The sequence below is a fragment of the Aquarana catesbeiana genome, linkage group LG02 (assembly GCF_042186555.1).
Source record: "Aquarana catesbeiana isolate 2022-GZ linkage group LG02, ASM4218655v1, whole genome shotgun sequence".
Lineage (NCBI taxonomy): Eukaryota > Metazoa > Chordata > Amphibia > Anura > Ranidae > Aquarana > Aquarana catesbeiana.
This window is the reverse complement of record NC_133325.1, coordinates 580,155,248-580,179,608: the sequence shown is the minus strand read 5'-3', so window position 1 is coordinate 580,179,608 and position 24,361 is coordinate 580,155,248. Positions and strand designations below refer to the sequence as shown.

The following is a 24,361-nucleotide window of genomic DNA, read 5'->3' as shown; positions in this document are numbered from 1 at the left end:
CTGGATTCTGCCTTCTCTTCTTGCCTGATCTACCTCCTGTTGCTGACTTGGCTTGTGACCTGTGACCTATCCTGTTGTGTGCCGTCTATGCCTGATCTGCCTGACCATTATGGACCCGGCTCATCTGACCCTGCATCCTGCTCATCCAGCCTGCTGCAGCTCTTCAGCCCAGCAAGGTCTCATCTGTCTCCTGCTTCCAGCTGCTTACCCACAGTCTGCTACCAGCCAAGCTCAGTGCCAGCTCATCTGCCACCAGCTGGTTCTGCCGCCACATCCACCTGCTGACTGCTGCCACCACGCAGTCTACTGGACTGATCACAGGCACTCATACGGCACTGTGCTCCCATGGCTGCTTTCTAACCAGGAGCTCAATAACCAGGTACGTGACAGGAGAGCGGGGTGATGTCATCATCTGGAAAAAACAAATTACTATTATCTTAAAAATAAAAGCAGCACAAATTTTTATTATTATGACACAAAAAAGCACAAATATAAAAACAAGCTGTTGTAACTAAAAAACCATAACAGCACAAATACAAATTTTAGCAGCACAAACCAGCACAAATGAGGCACTAACCAACAAGACCAGTTTTGTGTCATTTGGGTGTAGTAGGGGGGCTGAGTGACTTTTGGTGACCTTTACAAAAATCATTAATAAAGCAAAAACGATAAAGGATAGAACATACATTTAAACAGCACAAAACAGTACAAATGTAGCACTAAAGAAACACACTTGAGTTTTTATTTGTGCTGATTGTAGGGTGGGCAAAGTGAATGGGGTTTGAAAAAAAACTGTTATAACTTAAAAACCATAACAGCACAAATAAAAATTTTAGCAGCACAAAACAGCACAAATGTAGCACTAACCAACAAGACCAGTTTTGTGTCATTTGGGCATTGTAGGGGGGCTGAGTGACCTTTGGTGACCTTTAATAAATCATTAATAGCGCAAAAACGATAATGGATAGAACTGAATTTTTAGCAGCACAAAACAGCACAAACGTAGCACTAACCAACGAGACCAGTTTTGTGTCATTTGGACGTTGTAGGGGGGCTAGGTGATGTCATGGTCTGGAAAAAACAATTGCTAATATCTTAAAATAAAAGCAGCACAAATGTAAATTTTTACGGCACAAAACAGCACAAACGTAGCACTAAAGAAACACACTTGAGTTTTTATTTGTGCTGATTGTAGGGGGGCCAGCTTCGCTGAGCTGTTACTGGGTCTTGAGGATGGATCACTGGTCAGAGCTTGCACAGTATGCAATTGAGCTACTGGCCTGTCCTGCATCCAGCGTTCTTCCGGAACGCACATTCAGTGCTGCTGGTAGAACGTTGTTTTCCTCTAATGAGACTTTGTAAGGCAAGAGTCTTAAACCAATGTATCAAAAAATATATACATAATTTTATTATCAAAAAGTTAAAAACATAACAAAAATTTAGTATTTGAGAGTAAAAAAGGAGGATGCTGACAATTCAATTATTGGTAACAAGAGCAAAATACAGATCAGTGTACAATCATAACACAGAGAACCCACATAACTGTTTCAGCTAAGGGCTGTACAAACAGAAGTCCGACGCGTTTCGAGGTTTATAAAAGTTGGAACCTCTTCTTCAGGGGCTGATGGTGAGGTGAATGGTTATCTTAACATTTTACAAAGAAAGAGCAGAACATCTTAGAAGACAGACATGGTATAGTATTCATATACAGTGGGGACGGAAAGTATTCAGACCCCCTTAAATTTTTCACTCTGTTATTTTGTAGCCATTTGCTAAAATCATTTAAGTTATTCTTTTTTCCTCATTAATGTACACACAGCGCCCCATATTGACAGAAAAACACAGAATTGTTGAAATTTTTGCAGATTTATTAAAAAAGGAAAACTGAAATATCACATGGTCCTAAGTATTCAGACCTTTTGCTCAGTATTTAGCAGAAGCACCCTTTTGATCTAATACAGCCATGAGCCTTTTTGGGAAAGATGCAACAAGTTTTTCACACCTGGATTTGGGGATCCTCTGCCATTCCCCCTTGCAGATCCTCTCCAGTTCTGTCAGGTTGGATGGTAAACATTGGTGGACAGCCATTTTTAGGTCACTCCAGAGATGCTCAATTGGGTTTAAGTCAGGGCTCTGGCTGGGCCATTCAAGAACAGTCACGGAGTTGTTGTGAAGTCACTCCTTCGTTATTTTAGCTGTGTGCTTAGGGTCATTGTCTTGTTGGAAGGTAAACCTTCGGCCCAGTCTGAGGTCCTGAGCACTCTGGAGAAGGTTTTCGTCCAGGATATCCCTGTACTTGGCCGCGTTCATCTTTCTCTCGATTGCAACCAGTCGTCTTGTAGCTGTAGCTGAAAAACACCCCCACAGCATGATGCTGCAACCACCATGCTTCACTGTTGGGACTGTATTGGACAGGTGATGAGCAGTGCCTGGTTTTCTCCACACATACCGCTTAGAATTAAGGCCAAAAAGTTCTATCTTGGTCTCATCAGACCAGAGAATCTTATTTCTCACCATCTTGGAGTCCTTCAGGTGTTTTTTTAGCAAACTCCATGCGGGCTTTCGTGTGTCTTGCACTGAGGAGAGGCTTCCGTCGGACCACTCTGCCATAAAGCCCCAAAGGGCTGCAGTGATGGTTGACTTTCTACAACTTTCTCCCATCTCGACTGCATCTCTGGAGCTCAGCCACAGTGATCTTTGGGTTCTTCTTTACCTCTCTCACCAAGGCTCTTCTCCCCCGATAGCACAGTTTGGCCAGACGGCCAGCTCTAGGAAGGGTGGTAATCTGGTAATCCCAAACGTCTTCCATTCAGGGATTATGGAGGCCACTGTGCTCTTAGGAACCTTAAGTGCAGCAGAAATTTTTTTGTAACCTTGACCAGATCTGTGCCTTGCCACAATTCTGTCTCTGAGCGCTTCAGGCAGTTCCTTTGACCTCATGATTCTCATTTGCTCTGACATGCACTGTGAGCTGTAAGGTCTTATATAGACAGGTGTGTGGCTTTCCTAATCAAGTCCAATCAGTATAATCAAACATAGCTGGACTCAAATGAAGGCGTAGAACCATCTCAAGGATGATCAGAAGAAATGGACAGCACCTGAGTTAAATATATGAGTGTCACAGCAAAGGGTCTGAATACTTAGGACCATGTGATATTTCAGTTTTTCTTTTTTAACAAATCTTCAAAAATGTCAACAATTCTGTGTTTTTCTGTCAATATGGGGTGCTGTGTGTACATTCACGAGGAAAAAAATTAACTCAAATGATTTTAGAAAATGGCTTCAATATAACAAAGAGTGAAAAATTTAAGGGGGTCTGAATACTTTCCGTCCCCACTGTATCATCAAAAAGCATGAGAACCAAAACGTGTTGATGTATTTAAATGATATTCTCACCAAGTTACTCTTAGATCAGACGGCATCCAACTGCAAGAGAAGACAAAAAGTGAAGAAAATAATTTGCCAACAGGGATCGGGGCCAAGAGCCAGTGCTGTCACTGAGGAACCCGCATAAGTACGCCACCCAGAGCAGAGCACAAAGGGCGTCCCACCGCCAGCAAGGTGACGCCACTGGAAACGGCTGTTACAGGTTGTGTTTGTCAACTAAAGAACAGGGAGGGGACAGTCTGGTAAAGTCCATCCCAGGGGTATAACCAAAAATTGGAGCTAGATTGAGCGTACATCCATTGTGTATAAGTGTAATGTGGATACCAGTGTGTCCTATACATACCTATGGGCTCATGGGTAATGAACCACTCCTACTGAAGATAGGGAAAGATCATGCGGGACACTGATTGAGAGGTGACAGACATTGAATCCCTCCGTGCACAGAGATCATACAACCAGAGGGAGAAGGGTAAGTATGTCAGCGTGCAGTAGCTGGGGAGGAAGCGGAGTACATTGTGATTAGATAGAATCACACATAGCCAGCATACAAGATCACACTATTGCAAGTGAGATCCTATTAGATGCCATCCACATTACAATTGAATCTGTAAGTGGGTTGGCATGTACTTGCATGTCATAGCTTATAAGTTATCCTATGTGAAAAAGCAGTGTGTATGCTGCACAATAGAAAGAAGCTAATTACCTTGAGGGATAGCCACACGGAACGACCAGTCCAACGCCTGTTAGGCATGACACTGGCCGTCTGAGTGTGTGGTTTATATAGTGCGTCTCGTCAGTGAACCAGTTGGTAACAGCTGAGACAGTCAGATAAGCATCATTGGCAGTGGGAGGGGTCGCCCTCCGAGGCCTCGGTGCGCAGGCCCACCCCCTTGATCCCCTCTGCACACTGATACGTGTGTGGGATCAAGGGGGCGGGCCTGCGCACCGAGCACAACACCACCTAAGGCCCACATTTCTGCTGAGTATATAGGGCAGGCCCCTACTTTCAAACATCCAACTTACAAACGACTCCTACTTGCAAACGGAAGGAGACAACAGGAAGTGAGATGAAATTTACCCCTAGGAAGGGAAATTCTCTCCTGTAAGAGTTAATATGGGAAAAACTTTTCTCCTTTCCACTGATGCTTTATCACCAATCCTTGTTTCCCACAAAAAGCCAAATTTTCAAAAAACATTTGTCATTGGGACAAAAAGTGAGGTGAAATCTGAAGAGGAGCACAGACAGCAAAACAAATGTCACAGGGGTGATAACCCTTCCCTAGGTTATCCAAAAAGCTTAAAATTGATTTTTTGGCTGGAGCTAAACACGTTAAAAATGTACCAGTTCAAAATTACAAACAGATTCTACTTAACAACAAACCTACAGTCCCTGTCTTATTTGCACCGCCTGTATACTGCTGTTCAGAGTATATAGGGCCTGGGGGCCCCACACCTTTCCTTTTTTAATGTGGGTGCGGGGTTCCCCTTAATATCCATACAGGACCCAAAGGGCCTGGTAATGGACTGGGGGGTACCCATGCCGTTTGTCTCACTGATTTTCATCCATATTGCCAGGCCCCGACATTACATTAAAGCCGCAAGCAGTTTTAAATTACTTTTTTTTCCTTTAAAAAATGACATTTTGTGCAGGGACTGTTCTAAACACGGGAAACACGCGCCACTTTACAGGCATACTATAGACATCCCCCAGGTACGATATTTAAAGGAATATTTCACTTTTTTTTTTTTTTTTTTTACTTTAAGCATCATTAAAATCACTGCTCCCGAAAAAACGGCCGTTTTTAAAAGTTTTTTTTGCATTGATACATGTCCCCTGGGGCAGGACCCCGGTCCGCAAACCCTTTTTAGGACAATACCATGCAAATTAGCCTTTACAATGAGCACTTTTGATTTTGAACGTTCGAGTCCCATAGACGTCAATGGGGTTCTAATGTTCGTGCAAATTTTCGGTCCGTTCGCAGGTTCTGGTGCGAACCGAACCGGGGGGGTGTTCGGCTCATCCCTAATCAGGACTGATCAATTTTCAAATATATACAGGTATAGTATAGTTTGAAGACTCTATAACTTTCACAAAGACTGAATAATATATACCGATTTGCTTTTTTCTTTTCACCAAAGAAATGTAGCAAAATACATTTGACCTACATTTATGAAGAAATATTATTTGAAAGATTTTACAACAGAAATTAAGAAAAAAAAATTTTTTTTTTTTGTCTTTTTTTCCTTTATATCATGAAAAGAAAAAACCCAGTGGTGATTAAATACCATCAAAAGAAAGCTGTAGCTGTCTTAAGAAATTATAAAAATGTAATTTAGGTACAGTGTTGCATGACTGAGTAATTGTCAATCAAAGTGTGACAGCGCTAAAGATTGAAAAATGTCTTGGACTGGAAAGGGGTTTAACATGCCGGTCTTCAAGCGGCTAACTCATGGAAAGATTAGTACAGCTTCTATGAATGGAAGAGAGGGGAGGAAAGGGAAAGGGCGGGCATAGACAGAATTCTTGATGGATGACTTCTCCTTTCCTTTCCGCCAACGGGAAACAGGTCTCATGGCCCGCTTCCTGATTGGCCGAGAGGAGAACCAGTGTGATACTGTAGCTAACCAATTCTTAGATGTGATGGCTGTATTAGTTTCCTTTTTGTGCTTCTTCTTCTATTTTCATCTGGTGATCCAACCAGCAAGTCCGTTGTTTTTCACAGCACAAACTCTCTAGCAGAAACTATAGCTGGAGGGCCGCAGGTTGGACACTTTTTTTTAAATTTATTTATGCAGGATCTTTATTCCAAAAGGAAAAACAACTGTTTGCTGTAACTGTGAGCTGGAGTTTGGCTTCAATTTGTTAGTGTAAAAAATCTGATAATACATTTAACACTATACCCCTCCCCCCACAGAATGATATGTGTCTTTCTGCTGTGCCTCCTGTGTTCATTCCTAGAGAGTTGTGTCTCACTGATAGGGCCCCTTCAGTCTTTTCCTAGTGTTACTGCAACTCGAATGGCTGGAATGGAAAGCCTGGTGAATGCTCTAATTTCTTGGCGGCAACCTAGCAAGGCCATCAAGTGCAGCTGATTCTCAACGATCTCGCTCTCCACCTCAAGCTCTTTTGGGCTGGCTTGGTTCCCTGCTGGCACAGGCATGGACTCCCGCAGCAAGTAAAGAGCAATGTCTCTTTCTCCATACTGTCGTAGTCCAACATGGTTACAGTATAATATAGATAGTTGCTAAATTATGCATGCTTAGTTAGTGTGTAATTTTGATGTGGTAATTTGTTCATTATATACTAAACATGTTGTGTATCATATAAAGCAAAAATCTATTTTTTTTTTTGGTAATAATTGTTGAAATAGTACAATAATATAATAATACTTTATCTCTCTTTTATAATTTTTTGCACTCTTTACGAAAAACTCTGTGGCATCCTCTTATCTTGAATATGTTTGGAACACCCGTTCTTTCTTAAGGTTATGGATGTCTATGTATATATCAAGGACTGCAGAAGATATAATAAATAAAAAAAGCCTCATTTTTTATTTGGGTGAATCCCTGTAATATTTAACATTTAATATTTAATAATAACACATACTCACAGAGCAGCCATATTGCTCAGTCCGTAGCAGTCTAAAGAAATTATAAAAATTTAATTTAAGTACAGTGTTGCATGACTGAGTAATTGTCAAAGTGTGACAGCGCTAAAGATTGAAAAATGTCCTGGACTGGAAAGGGGTTTAACATGCCGGTCTTCAAGCGGCTAATCACGGTAATTAGCGCTGAAACTGTATTCACTATAGCACTGGTGAGCAAATACTCCCAAAATCGAATTTACTATAGTTCCCTTAAACCAAATAGTGCCCAAACCCTAATGCCCCGTACACACGGTTGGATTTTCCGACGGAAAATGTGTGATAGAACCTTGTTGTCGGAAATTCCGACCGTGTGTAGGCTCCATCACACATTTTCCATCGGATTTTCCGACACACAAAGTTTGAGAGCAGGATATAAAATTTTCCGACAACAAAATCCGTTGTCGGAAATTCCGATCGTGTGTACACAAATCCGACGGACAAAGTGGCACGCATGCTCAGAATAAATAAAGAGATGAAAGCTATTGGCCACTGCCCCGTTTATAGTCCCAACGTACGTGTTTTACGTCACCGCATTTAGAACGATCGGATTTTCAGACAACTTTGTGTGACCATGTGTATGCAAGACAAGTTTGAGCCAACATCCGTTGGAAAAAATCCTAGGATTTTGTTGTCGGAATGTCCGAACAAAATCCGACCATGTGTACGGGGCATTACTCTGCTAAAACCTGGAGAATTGAACATGGAAATATTGTTTAGACCATGAAATAATTGCCTAAATCGTACTGAAATATGCGGTATATTATTTAAGGATAATGTGCTTTTAAACTGTGTGAAAAAGTGATTTCTACACTGAAATATCTTTAAAAGTCTGAGAAGAGATAAATTCCCCGTTTTTGTACAACTAGGTGCCAACACAACTGAGCATGCTCAGACCTGCAAATAGCTTTAATTTTAGCTCCAGTGTCTATTTTACAGAGCGCTATAGTAAATATGAAAATGAGCGCTGTATTAAAGAGCATTTTTTGGAAGTGGAAATCGTCGCTATTAGGCCCCTTTCACACATGCGGACCGTTCAGATCCGCCTGTCAGTTTTTTCAGGCGGATCTGAACGGTCGCTCCATACAGGTCTATGGAGCGTCGGATGTCATCGGTGACATGTCCGCTGACATCCGATCCACCCCGATCCGATCCGCTCCGTAAAATCCAGACGGATGGATGTCCTATTTTCCATCCATCTATCAGATCGGATGAAAACAGACAGGTGGCCCGTAATCATCCGATCCCCCCACAGGGGGGTCCGTCCCTAAACAGAGTGCAGAGACAGACTTGTCATCCACTGGCTCAGCTGGGATCAACGGAGCGATCCCCGCTGAGCAAGCGGAGTAGTAAAAATGGACAGCCCCGTCTGAAAGGGGCCTTATAGTCCAATGCAAGTCTTAGCCATTGATTCTTATGGAACAATTGTAACTTTCACAAATAAATCCTTTTAATGTTGAGATGAAATGTATCTTTCTCTGAAATAAATTTTCCTTTGCAACATTGTTGCTTCTACTTAAAATATTTTGTTTTTAAGAATGCTAGAATGTGGAATGTTTTGATATTTTGGTAAAATATATTTTTCTCTGTCACTTTCACTTGTTACTCCCCATCTCACAACAATCTTTACCCAAACTGACACATGTGTCTTTACAAAGCACAAATATCATTGCTGATGCAAATTTAAAATGAGTCACAATTTTTTGTGCTAATTTTTTATTTCCAAATAATCATAATTTGAGCCCAAAAATGTGATATGTGTACCAACATCAGAAATCAAAATGTAATTCCCAAAATTTGAGGGCAATATCACTATTCTACACTCACCCACAAACAACCACCAAATATCACAGAATAAATTAAGAAGAATAACTCTTGAGTAATGTAATTCCATCACCTGTATGTCCAAAGAAATGCAGTATTTATGTGTATGAGGTTCTCACATGGTACAGCTCTGTGGCTTAGAGGTTAGCACTTCTGCTTAGCATCCCTGAACGTCTGGGTTCAAATCCCTAACATGCCGCTTCATGCAGAGAAGTTGTCTCGGGTCCTAAAACTATGTCTAAATGTAGTATTTATGTGTAGGAGGGATCCTTCACCATTGTAAATCTTGCCAGATACACTATCTAGTCAAAAGTATTGGGACACCTGCCTTTACACACACATGAACTTTAATGGCAGCCCAGTCTTTGTAGAGTTAAAATTTTATTTGACCCACCCTTTGCAGCTAGAACAGCTTCTGGGAAGGCTGTACATAAGGTTTAGTGTATCTATGGGAATGTTTGGCCATTCTTCCAGAAGTGTATTTGTGAGGCCAGGCACTGATGTTGGATGAAAAAGGGGAAAAAACTGTGCTAATGTATCAATTTAAAAATTAATCATAAAAAACACAATCTAATAAGCAGCAGCTTAATGTTGGATGTTACTGATGTTGGATGAGAAGGCCAGGCTTGCAGTCTCTGCTCTAATTCGGTCAAACAGTGTTCTATCGGGTTGAGGTCAGGACTCTGTGCAGCCAGTCAAGTTCCTCCACCCCAAACTCACTCACCCATGTCTTTATGGAACTTGACTGGCCTGGACAGAGTCCTGACCTCAACACAACAGAACACCTTGAGGATAAATTAGAGCGGAGACTGTAAGCCAGGCCTTCTCATCCAACATCAGTGCCTGACCTCACAAATGCACTTGAAAGAATGGTCAAACATTCCCATAGACACACTCCTAAACCTTGTGGACAGCCTTCCCCGAATAGTTGAAGCTGTTATAGCTGCAAAGAGTGGGCCGAATGAATTTTGAACCCTACGGACTAAGACTGGGATGCCATTACAGTTCATGTGCGTTTAAAGGCAGTTGTCCCAATACTTAGGCCAGTAAATTGTATATTGCTTGTGACACTGAACATGGCTATGGATTTAGGGCTGGTTCACACCACAGAGATGCAGAGAACATGTGTGAGGCTGCCTGCTGGCTAAGAGGGTAGCAATTCTGTCTAGCAGCACTGGGGTTGCTGGTTCACTTCCCCAACATGCTAATGCTTGTGTTGAAGTTTATATGTTCTCCCTTGTGTTGAAGTTTATATGTTCTCCCTGTGTGGGTTTCTCACCACAATCCAAAGACATGCTGCCATTTTATTTGTCTCCTGTCAAAATAGTCTCTAATGTAAGAAAGTTACTTTTGGACTTTAGATTAGACGCTCATTGCAGCCAGGGACTGATGTTAATGTTTGTTAGCACTAATCATGCCCAGGGACTTGGACATTTAAAATTGTAGGGTTTACACTGCACAAGTACATATGCTTAGAAAACTGTGGCTTTGTTTATGTGCATGCAAATGGACTTTGACATTTAGCCTGTAGTTGGAGATTTGATGCACATAGCCAAGGGCTAACAAAGTTGCAAATAGTATTATGTGTTCCTGCTCATCAGGTGCAATCACTTTAGACATACATGAAGAGACAGATTGACAGGTGGGCATGTACTTCTATTGGGCGTGTGCCAATGTGCTAACAATACAGCCTACCTCATATAAAAGGCTGCAGTAGGGGGGGTTTGTTTGGCCTGAGAAGGCCAGGTTTTTTGCTGTGATTTGTGGTGGGGAAGGAATGATATTGTGCCTATTGACAAACGCCCAACTAGGGCTGTTTGCTGAAATTCTTGTGCATTTTTTTCCATCAAAAGTGGGTTTATGTGGCCATGCTGTCAATGTTGTGTGTGTATTGTTCCTGTCTGACCATGCAAACAAGGTTTGGGAGCATGTGTTGACCTTCTACTCTTTGATCTCATTGCTTAATCATGTACACAGAGATGTAGCTTCCAGCAGAACATACTCACCAATGTATGTATGTGTGTGGATTTGTGGGGTGGTGGTGGGTGTTATATGTTGAACATTTTTTTTTATATTATATTGGAATGCTTTGTAAGAATAATGACTGTTAATTATGTTTCTATAATCTTGCAGACAAAAATGTGATGTGTTGCCTGTTATACACTGAAAGTAAAGCTGTGCCCACTCCACTCTAAGGTTTAAACAAATTTTAGATTGTAAGCTCCTATGAGCAGGGCCCTTAAAACCCATGCAATTGCTAACTGTTTTGCTAAATGTAGCACCATATATCCTGTAGACAGTTGTTTGAAGCTAGTAAATGAATGTACATAATTTTTGTTTCTGTTGGCAAAATAAAGTACATTATTGAGCTTGTTTGTTGTGTTTTTTTTTTTTTTCTCTCTTTTCTTTGTTCTTTTTAATTAGTTTTGGGGAAGTGCAATATAGAAATTATAAGATATAAAAGCTATGTATTTGTGCACCAAAAAATCTCTTCAGCACACCTGCAAGTAAATGATAAAGGTGGAGTCTTTGTATATAACAGCTGTGGAGAATTGCAGGTAATGAATTCAGCTGGTGGATGGGCAGTGTTGTATGTGTCAGCCCTGGTTCACATTGGTGCGATTTGACATGTCAAATCAGTGGCAATTGCACCGTTCTAATTGGTGCAGCGCAACAATTTCCAAAAGTAGTTTCTGTACTACTTTTTGGCAACTTTGGGGAGTCCTTTTTATTGACATCAGTGCAGAAACCTGCACAGATGTCTCTGAAATTTCCCCCCACAGTCGGGACTGACATGCGGGAATGGAATTGTGAGTTCAGCTGAACTCACGGGATTTCCTCCCACTGTCAGTGTGAACCAGGGCTCAAACTGGGCTTTTGTCTTTGTAATTCACCTGCTGCTATCCCAGGGAAACCATTTTCTTATCAAACTCCCTTAAGTTTACCTTCAAATATCATATGTAGAAATACAGATTTGCATATCTGCAAATAAACAAAAATAAAAAAAATTTTATTTGTGGTTGCGATCAAATATTCATAGCTGCGATCAAAAGAGTGTGGTTTCACCTTCTGACCTGGAAATGAGTCATTGTAATCACCCGGAAGTTCCTGTGATGGTCAGGATCTCCATCTAGGTGGACATGGCGAGGTGCTTTAGCAAAGAGGAGGTGCTGCTGATTTGGTGGGTAAGTGTAGGATATGTACTTGTGCTTACTTAATGTGGGGGTAGATGTGGTAGTTAGTAGACATGTGCAATTCGTTTAGCTCCAAATTCGTTCTTTAACAAATTTTTCAATTTCCGAATATTGACAAATTCATCAATTTACGAATTTTTACATTTCCAAGTTTCTGAATTTACAAATTTCGGAAATTCGAAATTTTAAATTTTGGAAATGCAGAAATTGGAAAATTCTAAATTTCAGAAATTCGAAAATCCGGAAATTGGAAATTTGAACATTCGGAAATTGAAAATCCGAATTTTCGAATTTCCGATAAAAGCAAAAATAGAATGAAACGAAAACGAACAAATTTTTTGTCGGTGCACATGTCTATCAGTCTGTCTTCAGGGGTGATTTGTGCGGATTCCTGCACAGATGTCTATACAAATTGCACCCCAAAGTCACCAAAAGTAGTACAGGAACTACTTTTGGGCATCGGTGCGGCGTCACACCGCTTTGCTGGTGCCATTGCCGCCAATTTAACATGTCAAATTGCATGCCAAATCATATCAATGTGAACCTAGGCTTAAGGCCCGTTTATGTTTCAAAACATGGCTTTGGACACGCTTTTTTAACCGCTTCAATTTTCAGCTTTCAGAGCTGTCACACTTTGAATGACAATTGCGTGGTCATGCAACACTGTACCCAAATGAAATTTTTTCACACTAAAAGAGATTTATTTTGGTGGTATTTAATCACTGCTATGTTTTTATTCTTTTCTGAATTTCAAATTTCCGAATTTGGAAAATTCTAAATTTCAGAAATTCGAAATTTGAAAAATCGACAATTGGAAAAATTCAGAATTTGGAAATTTGAAAATATCGAAAATTCGAAATTTGAAATTCGGAAATTTGAATGTATCGAAAATTCGAAATCTGGAAATTTGAAAATTTGAAATTCGGAAATTAGAAAATCCGAATTTTTGGATTTCTGAATTTCCAAAAAAAGCAAAAAAACAAATAAAAAGGAAAACGAACAAATATTTTTGTCAGTGCACATGTCTAGTAGTTAGATTTGGTGTGGGTGGGGTTTATTGATTTGTTTGGCATCACCACACATTTGCTTCTGGCCCATGTGCATACATCACTTCCTGCATTTGTTCTGCTGATGTAAATCAGTAAGGACTATGCAAATATAAATGAGAGCTCCTTTCTATTAAAATATATATGACTTGTTTCACAGTTGGGTGACTTTTCCAGCAAATTTGGACCTCCGAGGTGTATGACAAGTTGTACCCTATGATTCTCAATGATAACTATTTATATCTGTGCTACTTCAAGTTGCAACAACTTCAAAGCAGTCCCTGTACTACTTTGGTGTGACTTTCATGTGACTTGAGGTACATAGGGCGCAATATTACGCAGGCATTTCCAGAAGTTGGGGCCAAGTTGCAGTAGCAAAGTGGCAGCAAAATAGTGTGAATTTCAGGTCGCAGCAGTGTGAATGATATTCATGGATAATACCTTTGAATTAGGCACTATTCTCACTTGTGCATCCTGCAAGTTTGACTTTGATGCGATTTGAGGTCCATATACAGCAAGATTACACAGGCATTGGTCACATAAGCGCAAATGGGGCCTAATTCAAAGGTTCCTTTCACACTTGGCCGACTTTTCATACAACTTGAGGTCCATAAGGACCCTTTCACACTTGTGCGACCTGAAATTCCCGCAATTTTGCCAAAAATTTCATGTGATTTGAAGCAATGCCAATGTAATCTTGAGGTCTATTGATGCAGGAGTGGCAGGACAAGTCGCACAAGTGTGAAAGGGGCCTTAGGGATGGTTCACACTGCTGTGCTGTCCGACATCGGATGTGATTTGCCCCGCACTGCAGATTGTATGGTTGAATTTGCATCGCATTCGGACCAAACTCGCACAGGACCCTTTTTATGGTCCGCAGCAGAATTGGATTGCATGGGTGTTGTCTGAATTTGCAGTTCGCTCTTCGATATGCAAACTGATTTGGGGGTGTCATTAGCTTTCTACTGACACTCTCAGCAGTTCGCATATGGCAGTGTGAACTGCCTGAGAGTTGTATGCGATGCGGGAACCCGTACTGGATTCACAGGTTCCCGCATCACTCCAGTGTGAACTGGCCCTATGCACACCTATGCATTTTTTAGTGTGTTTTGCAGTTTTCAGAAACACTCTACAGTCCATTTAAAGTGGAGGTCCACCCTGAAAAAAAAATGCACCAAAAAATACTTAAAAACATGGAGGAAAAGAAAAAAAAAAATGTTCTACTTACGTGAAATGGCTGTTGCTAGGCAGTCTTCCTAATCTGCCTCTTCCTACACCGCGGTGCGCGGTGGGGCGCGGTGTGTTATGGGAACTGTGTGTGTCCCACAACACATCGCGTCCCATTCACAAAGTGCCGGGCCGCTTACGCATGCGCAGTAGGAAACTGGCAGTGAAGCCGCAAGGCTCCACTGCCTGTTTCCCTTACCTAGAATGGCGGTGCCGGGACCCGAGAGCCGAGGGACCGGTCGGCCTCGGGCGGCCGACATCGCGGGTACCCAGGACAGGTAAGTACTTATTTAAAGTCAGCAGCTACAGTGTTTGTAGCTGCTGACTTTTAATTTTTTTTTTTTTTTTAAGACGGAATCCCGCTTTAACATGGTTTCCCATGTTACTAGTTCACATCTGCGTTTTGTGGCCAGTGCGTTTTTGGAAATGGTTAGGGACTTTTTTCATGTGATTTGCGGGTAATAGATCTCAATGGAACTGCAACTGGAATGCAAGTGTTGCATTTGTGATGTGATTTTTTTATGCGTTTTGCGGTTATTATTTTAACACTGTATACAGCTGGGAAGCCAGCTGCTGCGTCCTTAACAACCAATGAATCTTCAGCTGTCAGCGGCTTCCCCGTTATTATCAAAGGAAAACTGGCACAAAATGGTAAAAAATATTACTTTTTAAAATGTAACTGTATATTTCCTGCTATTATCATAACCTCCAACCAAAGAACAACCCAAAATAAATTCTCCTGCTCCTAAAGATCAGTGATACCACATACAATGTCTTGAAAAAGTATTCAAAACCCTTGAAATTTTCCACATTTTGTCATGTTACAACCAAAAACTTAAAATGTATTTAATTGGGCTTTTATGTGATAGACCAACACAAAGTGGCACATAATTGTGGAGTGGAAGGAAAATACCACATTTTCTCAATTGGATTTAGGATTTGGACTTTGGCCATTCTAACACATGAATATGCTTTGATCTAAATCAGTCCATTTAAGCTCTGGCTGTATGTTTAGGGTCGTTGTCCTGCTGGAAGGTGAATCTCCGCCCCAGTCTCAAGTCTTTTGCAGACTCTAACAGGTTTTCTTCTAATATTGCCCTGTATTTGGCTCCCTCCATCTTCCCATCAACTCTAACCAGCTTCCCTGTTCCTGTTGAAGAAAAGCCTCCCCACAACATGATGCTGCCACCACCATGTTTCACGGTGGGGATGGTGTGTTCAGAGTGATGTCTAGTGATAGTTTTCCGCCATACATAGCGTTTTGTATTTAGGTCAAAAAGTTAAACTTTGGTCTCATCTGACCAGAGCACCTTCTTTCACATGTTTGCTGTGTCCCCCACATGGCTTCTTGCAAACTGCAAACTGGACTTTTTATGACTTTCTTTCAACAATGGCTTTCTTTCTTGCCACTCTTACATAAAGGCCAGATTTGTGGAGTACACGACTAATAGTTGTCCTGTGGACAGATTCTCCCACCTCAGCTGTGGATCTCTGCAGCTCCTCCAGAGTTACCATGGGCCTCCAGTCTGCTTCTCTGATTAATGCTCTGCTTGCCCATCCCATCACTTTAGGTGGACGGCCATGTCTTGGTAGGTTTGCAGTTGTGCCATACTCTTTTCATTTTCAGATGATGGATTGAACAGTGCTCCGTGAGCTGTTCAAAGCTTGGAATATTTTATTATAACCTAACCCTGCTTTAAACTTCTCCACAACTTTATCCCTGACCTGTCTGGTGTGTTCCTTGGCCTTCATGATGCTGTTTGTTCACTAAGGTTCTCTAACAAACCTCTGAGGGCTTCACAGAACAGCTGCATTTATACTGAGAATAAATTACACACAGGTGGACTCTATTTACTAATTAGGTGACTTCTGAAGTCAATTGGTTCCACTAGATTTTAGTTAGGGGTATCAGAGTAAAGGGGGCTGAATACAATTATCAGATATTTATTTGTAAAAAATTTGGAAAACCATTTATCATTTTCCTTCCACTCCACAATTATGTGCCACTTTGTGTATGTCTATCACATAAAATCCTAATAAAATACATTTTCAGTTTTTGGTTGTAACATGGCAAAATGTGGAAAATTTCAAGGGGTATGAATACTTTTCCAAGGCACTGTAGTGTGTATTTTATTTTTTATCGTACCTAAAACACACTGACACTGGCATTAACTACATTTAAAAATACAGTTTTTTTTAATCCAACCCAAGAAAACAGTGAACCTGAACTTTGACTCTGAATGAGACTTTTGATCTTCACCTTGACCAAAACTATAACCTGTTTATTATTTTTTTTTTACACACATTTTTTTTGTTTACAGTTTTCTCCTCTAGGAAGGAAAAAAAGATAAATGTATCTTTTGCTCCATTTAAGAGGAGAAAACACAGGGGTAGGCTGTACAATGACTGATCACTATGATTGCTGTGCAGCACGCTCTCAGCATAAAGTGGCGCAATATATACAGCCCCACAGATAAAGACCCACTTCCATGAAGCTGCACATAAGCATGCAACGTATGCATATGCTTGTTGGCAAGTAGTAGTAAACTTTATTCTACATTTATTTTGACATTTAGTTTGCTAAAACACTGTGCATCATAAAAAAAAAACTGTATCTTAAATTCTTGTTTTCACCATTTTTCATTCTTGAATGCATTTCAATGCTTGTGTTTCCTGCAGCCTCATTGCAGCCATTTCCTGTCTGTGTCAATTCCAGCAAAGCCTGCATATTTCTCAAGGCTTCCTTGGTTTCCTAATGGTGACAACATTTCCGGTAATGTGTGTTGAAAAGGCCACTTGCAGCCTCCTTTTGAAAGACCATGTCACAATGCAGGAGAGCAATTGGAACACAGGGACAGAGCAATGTCACCTTATAACAGGAAGTGTCTGAACAAGGACTTTCATGTCAGGATCACCAAGTATTTTAGTGAAAGCCACTGGCCTAAAAATAATGCAAATTACATTTTAAATTATATTTCCATGTTCAAGCTTTTATGGGATCTTAGTGATTGATTCTGTTAACGTTTAATTCTGGAAAATTATCTATTTTTTAAACTTACATTGGGCCAGTTTGGTTACATATATTTATTCATGTGTTGCATTCGAGGGGCAACTGGGGATTCTGAAATTCACTGTAGTAGTCTGTGCTATATTTAGCCAGGGCTGTCTTGTTCCAGGTGCATCTGGAGTGACTTGCCATCTGTACTCTGAATACAGGGAGTCGCTCGCTGCCATACCTCCACCATTCAGCAAACATTTTGTATTTTTTTTCCCAATGAATACAAGGTGTTCTCTGATTTGATGAAGTGGTGATCATGATGTAATCTTCCCCCCTCTTTACCTTGTCCAATCAGAGGACATCTTGCATCCACTGTAAAAAATGCAAGACATTTTCTGAATGGAAGAGGTACGGGAGCAAGCAACTCTTGTATTCAGTGTACAGATGGCAGGTCACTACAGCAGAGCCTAGGACATGACAGTACTGACTGTATGTAGCACAGCCTACTACAGTAAATTTCAGCATCCTCCAGGATGTGACTAGGGATGTTCCGAACACCCCCTGGTTCGGTTTGCACCAGAACATGCAAACAGGCGAAAAATTTGTGTGAACATGCGAACCCTATTAAAGTCTATGGGACATGAATATGAAAAATCAAAAGTGCTCATTTTAAAGGTTTATATGCAAGTTATTGCCATTAAAAAGTGTATGGGGACCCAGGTACTTCCCCAGGGGACATGTATCAATGCAAAAAAAAGTTTCTAAAATGACTTTTTTCAGGAGCAGTAATTTTAATAATGCTTAAAGTGAAATATAAATAAAAATGAAATATTCCTTTAAAATATCCTGCCTGGTGGGCCCCCTTAGTCTGCCTGTAAAGTAGCGCATCTGTGTGATGTGTTTTACTTTGCTGCAGCAAAATGACATTTCTAAAGGAAAAAATGTCATTCAAAATTGCTTGCGGCTGCAATGTATTGCCGTCTCCCGGCAATATAGATAAAATGTATGAAAAAAAAAAAAAAAAAAATCGGCATGGGTTCCTCCCCCCTCTCCCAGTCCATACCAGGCCCTTCAGGTCTGGTATTGATTTTAACCACTTCAGGTTTTACCCCCTTAATGACCAGAGCAGTTTTTGCGATTCGGCACTGCTTCGCTTTAAACGACAACTGCGCGGCCATGCGAAGTTGTACCCAAACAAAATTGATGTTATTTTTTTCCCACAAATAGAGCTTTCTTTTGGCGGTATTTGATCACCTCTGCGGTTTTTATTCTTTGCGCTATAAACAAAAAAAGATTGACAATTTTGAAAAAAAAAACAATATTTTTTACTTTTTGCTATAGCAATTATCCCACATTTATTTTTTTCTAAAACAAATTTCTTCATCAGTTTAGGCCGATATGTATTCTTCTACATATTTTTGGTAAAAAAAAAAAATCGCAATAAGTACATATTGCTTGTTTTGCGCAAAAATTATAGCGTCTACAAAATAGGGAACAGATTTATGGCATTTTTATTATTATTTTTTTTTTTTACTAGTAATGGCGGTGATCAGCGATTTTTAGCAGGACTGCGAAATTGCGGCGGACAGATTGGAACTTTTGCCACTTTTTTGGGACCATTGACATTTATACAGTGATCAGAGCCAAAAATTGCCACTGATTACTGTATAAATGTCACTGGCAGGGAAAGAGTTAACTGTGTTCCCTATTAGTGCTTCTAACTGTGGGGGGGATGGGCTTACTGGGACATGACAGAGATCACTGTTCCTGACCACTGGGAACAGTGGATCCCTGTCATGTCACCTGTCAGAATGAGGAAATGCCTTGTTTACATAGGCATCTCCCCGTTCTGCCTGTGTACAAGGCAATCGTGGGCCACCGGAGGACATTGAGTCCTCCCGACCTGCGGGGATGCTCCTGCAGCGGGAGCGAGCGTGTGCCGTCGGTGGTGTGCATCGTACACCTACGGCAATTCACGCCGGAGAGCCATTGTGCCGCCGTCAAACGACGGTGGCTGGTCCTAAAGCGATTAAGGGGAACTCTAATGTTGATGGGGACAAGGGCCTCGTCCCCACAACCCTGGCCATTGGTTGTGGGGGTCTAACAAGGGGGCCCCAAGATCCTGCTCCCCCATGTGAATGGGTATCGGGTACATTGTACCCTACCCATTCACCAAAAAGTGTCAAAAAATAAACAATTCCTTTATTAAAAAAAATAAATAAACGTGATGTGGCAGGTGACGTGACAGGTGACATGGCAAGTGGACAATCCACAACTTGTGGCAAGTGACATGGCAGGAGACGTGGCAAGTGGACAATCCACAACTTGTGGCAGGTGACGTGTCAGGTGGAAATCCACAACGTGGCAAGTGAACGTGGCAGGTGACGTGGCAAGTGACATGGCAGATGATGTGGCAAGTGGACAATCCACAACTTGTGACAGGTGATGTGGCAAGTGACATGGCAGGTGACGTAGCAAGTGGACAATCCACAACTTGTGGTAGGTGACGTGGCAAGTGACGTGGCAAGTGGACAATCCACAACTTGTGGCAGGTGATGTGGCAGGTGATGTGGCAAGTGACATGGCAGGTGGACATGGCAGGTGACGTGGCAAGTGGACATGGCAGGTGACGTGGCAAGTGGACATGGCAGGTGACGTGGCAAGTGGACATGGCAGGTGACGTGGCAAGTGGACATGGCAGGTGACGTGGCAAGAGGACATGGCAGGTGACGTGGCAAGAGGACATGGCAGGTGACGTGGCAAGAGGACATGGCAGGTGACGTGGCAAGTGGACATGGCAGGTGACGTGGCAAGTGGACATGGCAGGTGGACATGGCAGGTGACGTAGCAAGTGGACATGGCAGGTGACATGGCAAGTGGACATGGCAAGTGGACAATCCACAACTTGTGGCAATTGATGTGGCAGGTGACGTGGCAGGTGGACAATCCACAACTTGTGGCAGGTGACGTGGCATGTGGACAATCCACAACTTGTGGCAGGTGACATGGCAAGTGGACGTGGCAGGTGACATGGCAAGTGGACAATCCACAACTTGTGACAGGTGACGTGGCAGGTGACGTGGCATGTGGAAAATCCACATGTGGCAGGTGACTTGGCAAGTGGACAATCCACAACTTGTGGCAGGTGATGTGGCAAATGGACAATCCACAGCTTGTGGCAAATGATGTGGCAAGTGACATAGCAAGTGGACAATCCACAACTTGTGGCAGGTGACGTGGCAAGTCGTGGCAAGTGGACAATCCACAGCTTGTGGCAAATGACGTGGCAAGTGGACAATCCACAACTTGTGGCAGGTGACGTGGTAAGTAGACGTGGCAAGTGGACAATCCACAACTTGTGGCAAGTGACGTGGCAGGTGACGTGCTAAATACAAAAAAGATAGGAACAAAGGTCCCCAAAGGTATTCTTCATAAAGGATACAAAAAGTGTAAAGGACTAATTTAACTTTATTATACAAACACAAATAAATACTTGCAAAAATACTTGTCTAAAATAGTGAAAAAGTCCCCAAAACCCTCCTCCAAACACATTTAATTAAAATTAAGACAAGAAAGTCTTAATGGAACACCGGTGTCCATAACAAATCCAGCCATACACATCAGTCACCCATCTCACACACACCATTCAATTTGATTGTTGTATATTCACCGCAGATTGGCCTGGTAACTCAATAGAGACAAAAGTCACTGTGATATAGATGAGATTATCCAGCGGTGATTATGTATAGAGTTTGTGTGTTCCGCTCAGCAAGTAACTTCCACTCAGACTTGTAAAGCAGCAATGCATATGGATTTCAAAATCGCACAGTTTGAAAAGCGCAGGTCATTGGTTGCTATGTAAGTATGGATCACAGTTGGTTAATCAGGGATAACATCGGTCAGGAAACAGTAACGGTATTAAGGCAGGGGGTTAACCCAGTACAGCTCACCGTTCTGACGTCTTGATCCGTATGTCTCTATCCCCTTTATTCATACAAATGGACCAGCCGCTCAGCGATAGAGACTCATAAGTCACCGGATATACTCAATCATTGGAGATATTAGATGGATCTTCCTTCCATTTGAAAAGACAAAATGGGTAATAGTCCTTCACAGACCTTCCTTAGAGTTGCTCCCTGTTGAGTAGTCTCGGTTCATCTTTCAAAGAATCCTATATATCATGCAGGTGCTTACCAAGTTATCCTAATCCCACCAACAAGTGGTTCAAGAAAAGGTTGCTGAGTGCTGGATGGTTTATGTTAAGCCGAGATTCGGATGGGTGGTCTGGGTTCGCCAGGTGGATGGACAGGTCGTTGTTCACATCACTGGAGACATGTGAGTAAGTCTTACTTGCTTACATGTTTCGCTTGTAACCCAAGCTTCTTCGGACCACCGACTTGTCCATCCACCTGGCGAACAGAGACCACCCATCTGAATCTGAGCGGCTGGTCCATTTGTATGAATATAGGGGATACAGACATACGGATCAAGATGTCAGAACGGTGAGCTGTACTGGGTTAACCCCCTGCCTTAATACCGTTACTGTTTCCTTTGACCGATGTTATCCCTCATTAATCAATTGTGATTCATACTTACATAGAAACCAATGACCTGCGCTTCTCAAATTGTGCGATTTTGAAATCCATATGCATTGCTGCTTTACAAGTCTACGTGGAAGTTATTTGCTGAACATCCCTTGTCCGATGTTATCCCTGATTAACCAACTGTGATCCATACTTACATAGCAACCAATGACCTGCGCTTTTCAAACTGTGCGATTTTATAATCCATATGCATTGCTGCTTTACAAGTCTGAGTGGAAGTTACTTGCTGAGCGGAACACACAAACTCTATACATAATCACCACTGGATAATCTCATCTATATCACAGTGACTTTTGTCTCTATTGAGTTACCAGGCCAATCTGCGGTGAATATACAACAATCAAATTGAATGGTGTGTGTGAGATGGGTGACTGATGTGTATGGCTGGATTTGTTATGGACACCGGTGTTCCATTAAGACCTTCTTGTCTTCATTTTAATTAAATGTGTTTAGAGGAGGGTTTTGGGGACTTTTTCACTATTTTAGACAAGTATTTTTGCAAGTATTTATTTGTGTTTGTATAATAAAATAAAGTTAAATTAGTCCTTTACACTTTTTGTATCCTTTATGAAGAGTACCTTTGGGGACCTTTGTACCTATCTTTTTTGAATATATATGCTTTTGTATTCAGAGGATCGCCACCCGGTGGCCTTTGGTCCACACAAAGCGAATGGCTCTTTTCTAAGTTTACAATAACAGGTCTAGTGCTCGATGACGTGGGTCACTACCCACCTCACCGAGACCTGCCCTATAGGACTCCCTTCTAGGTGAGCTTGGTCTCCAGGTTTCCGTTGTTTTTCATAGACATGCTAAATACAAGTAGACTGCTGCTCTCACAGCTGCTACTACTCACTCTGGTTTCACAAAATGGCTGAAATAGTTAACCACTTCATTACACACGTATAGTCATATGACGGCCTGAGATTGGGTCTGCCATCCTGGGTGGCCGTCATATGACGTCCTGGGCTTCCCTGCCGTCTCGGGGGGCGCGCGCGCCCGGCGCGTTGCTCGGGACCCGGTGCGTGTGCCCGGCGGCCGCGATGTCTGCCGGGCACCCATGATTGCCCGTTAACTGGGCAGGACCCTGGATCTGTGTGTGTAAACACACAGATCCACGTCCTGTCAGTTGAGAGGAGAGCGATCTGTGTTCCCAGTACAGCGAACACTGATCGGTCTCCTCCCCTTGTACATCCCCACCCCCTACAGTTAGAACCATTCCTTAGGAAACATAATTAACCCCTTGTGTCCCCCTAGTGGTTAACCCCTTCCCTGCCTGTCACATTTACACAGTAATCAATGCAATTTTATAGCATTGATCGCTGTATAAATGTGAATGGTCCCAAAAATGTGTCAAAAGTGTCTGATGTGTCTGCCATAATGTCGCAGTCACGAAAGAAAAAAAAAAAAAAAAAAAATCGCAGATAGCCACCATTACTAGTAAAAAAAATAAATAAATAAAATTTTTTTAAAAATGCCATAAATCTATCCCGTATTTTGTAGAGGCTATAACTTTTGCGCAAACCAATCAATATACGCTTATTGCGATTTTTTTTACCAAACATATGTAGAAGAATACGTATCGGCCTAAACTGAGGAAAACATTTTTTTTTTTTTTTTTTAAATTGGGATATTTATTATAGCAAAAAGTATAAAATATTGTGTTTTTTTCAAAATTGTCGCTCTTCTTTTGTTTATAGCGCAAAAAATAAAAACCGCAGAGGTGATCAAATACCACCAAAATAAAGCTCTATTTGTGGGGAAAAAAAGGACATCAATTTTGTTTGGGTACAACGTCACATGACCGCGCAATTGTCGTTTAAAGTGCGACAGCGCTGAAAACTAAAAATTGGTCTGGGAAGGAAGGGGGTGAAAATGCCCTGTATTGAACCGGTTAAATAATAATGTTTTTTGAGCCTGTATGGAACTACAACCATAATGCCTAGTCAAAGATAACAGACATAAATATAAAAATGTTTAACTTACATTTGTCACTGCGGTCGGTCTCCGACAATACATCCCAATCCGGGAAGGTCAGCCTACAGATATCCAGCCAGGCATTGTCCCTCTTGATATGATCCTTATAATTCGGGTCTGTCTTGTTGTATAGACATTTTTGCCTCCCTGATGAACCTGATCAGGGACTCATTGTCTACCAACTCCCTGGCTCTGGTAGACATTCTGTATACAGGTTTTTACCTACATAAGTATACAGAGCTCACGTCCAAAATGAAAGTAGTCTGTGTTTGAGAAGGAGGGGGCTAGCTGTTTAGTGGAGGGTACCTGGGTAAATTCCTTTCTGTTTCCTGTAAAGTTGCCTCAGTATGAACTGTGATCCGACTTGGAGGCGACTTCCATTGAAATGAATGTGTACAAGTCGCCTAGAAGTCGGATTGAAGTAGTACAGGAACCTTTTCTGAAGTCAGAGCGACTGCAGTAG

At 41.7% G+C, this 24,361-nt stretch overlaps 1 protein-coding gene across 1 annotated transcript in view; it reads right to left on the bottom strand.

Annotated features, from left to right (window-relative positions):
- The window catches only part of RPS6KA1 (ribosomal protein S6 kinase A1), a 295,808-nt gene extending 271,853 nt beyond the window's left edge, over positions 1-23,955 (bottom strand). Inside the window, exon 1 of the mRNA XM_073616152.1 lies at positions 23,908-23,955. Within this exon, the coding sequence (XP_073472253.1) occupies positions 23,908-23,940 (33 nt within the window). The 5' untranslated portion in view covers positions 23,941-23,955. The remainder of the gene's footprint in view (positions 1-23,907) is intronic.
- Between the last annotated feature and the right edge of the window lie 406 nt (positions 23,956-24,361).